A 1,136-nucleotide genomic window follows, 5' to 3' on the forward strand; every position below is an offset into this window, starting at 1 on the left:
CGCCCCGCCCCGCGCGCCGCGCTCCCCGCGCCCGCTCCTCCAACCTGTGCGTGAGGGGAGCCAGCCCCGGCGAGCAAACAAAGTTGCTGGGAGCCCCGAGGATGGGACTTCATCCGCAAGCCCTCCTCGCCCTGCCGCTGCTGGCTCTGGCTTTTCCCTCAGTGGCCCTGGGCTTCTCGGATGAGACCCTGGAGAAAGCCACGAAATCCGAAGGATACTGCAGCCGGATCCTGCGAGCCCAAGGCACCCGGAGAGAAGGGTACAATGAATTTAGCCTCCGAGTAGAGGGAGATCCGGAATTTTACAAGCCTGGAAATAGTTACAGGGGTAAGTGGGTTTTTTTTGGGTGGGCAGCCCCGCAGGTCCGAAGACATAAGCGTGAAGGAAGGGCAGGATAAGAGGCATTGAAACTAAGTGTGTGTGAGAGAGAGAGATGGGGGGAGATCTGGGGTGGCTGGGTGTGTGATAGTGATCTGGGATGTGTGTGCGAGTGAACTGTGTGTGTGTGATCTGGAGTTGTGGTAGAGATCTCGGAGGGGGTGAGAGCTGGGGGTGTGTGAGTGTGTTAGGGATTTGGGGGGGTGTGATCTGGGGGTGTGTTAGGGATCTGGGGTGCGTGTCATCTGGAGGTGTGTGAGTGTGTGTGTGATCTGGGGGGTGTTAGTGACCTGTGTGTGTGAGTGTGTGTGTGATCTGTGTGACTGAGTGTGTGCGATCTGGGTGTGTAGATAGTTGAGGCAGTGTGCTACCTCCCCATGCACCGCTTATGCTGCGGATGCTTTCACAGCAAGTGAGTTGTATTTCACAGTAACGCTGCTCCCCCACCTCATATCGGACTTCTTGCTAAGGAGGGGATTTCCCTTTCCCGGCGTTTTGCTTGCTCTTTGAATGGCACCGTGAGGCCACCTGATCCGTGATAGGTTCCCCCCCACACCGTTTGCCCTGAGCTCTCCCAGCCCAACTCTCTCCAATGTAAAGGGGTTAACTCAGTGCAAGGGCTACTAACCTGGGTGCTAATTGTCTTTGCCTTGAAATATGTATGGTAATGTAATGACTTGGCATCTGGGTAAACAGTGATGCCGGAGGCTGCCAACTTCCCACATTTTCCACTTACGTTTATTCTCCCTCCCCCCCCC

The 1,136-nt window shown here is 56.0% G+C and overlaps 1 protein-coding gene across 1 annotated transcript in view; it reads left to right on the forward strand.

Annotated features, from left to right (window-relative positions):
* The first annotated feature begins 6 nt into the window (after positions 1-6).
* SPON1 (spondin 1) overlaps positions 7-1,136 on the forward strand; it is a 465,900-nt gene continuing 464,770 nt past the window's right edge. The window contains exon 1 of the mRNA XM_019519535.1: positions 7-327. Within this exon, the coding sequence (XP_019375080.1) occupies positions 102-327 (226 nt within the window). The 5' untranslated portion in view covers positions 7-101. The remainder of the gene's footprint in view (positions 328-1,136) is intronic.

The sequence above is a fragment of the Gavialis gangeticus genome, unplaced genomic scaffold, assembly GCF_001723915.1.
Source record: "Gavialis gangeticus isolate Ggan-Ray unplaced genomic scaffold, GavGan_comp1, whole genome shotgun sequence".
In the NCBI taxonomy this organism is placed as follows: domain Eukaryota; kingdom Metazoa; phylum Chordata; order Crocodylia; family Gavialidae; genus Gavialis; species Gavialis gangeticus.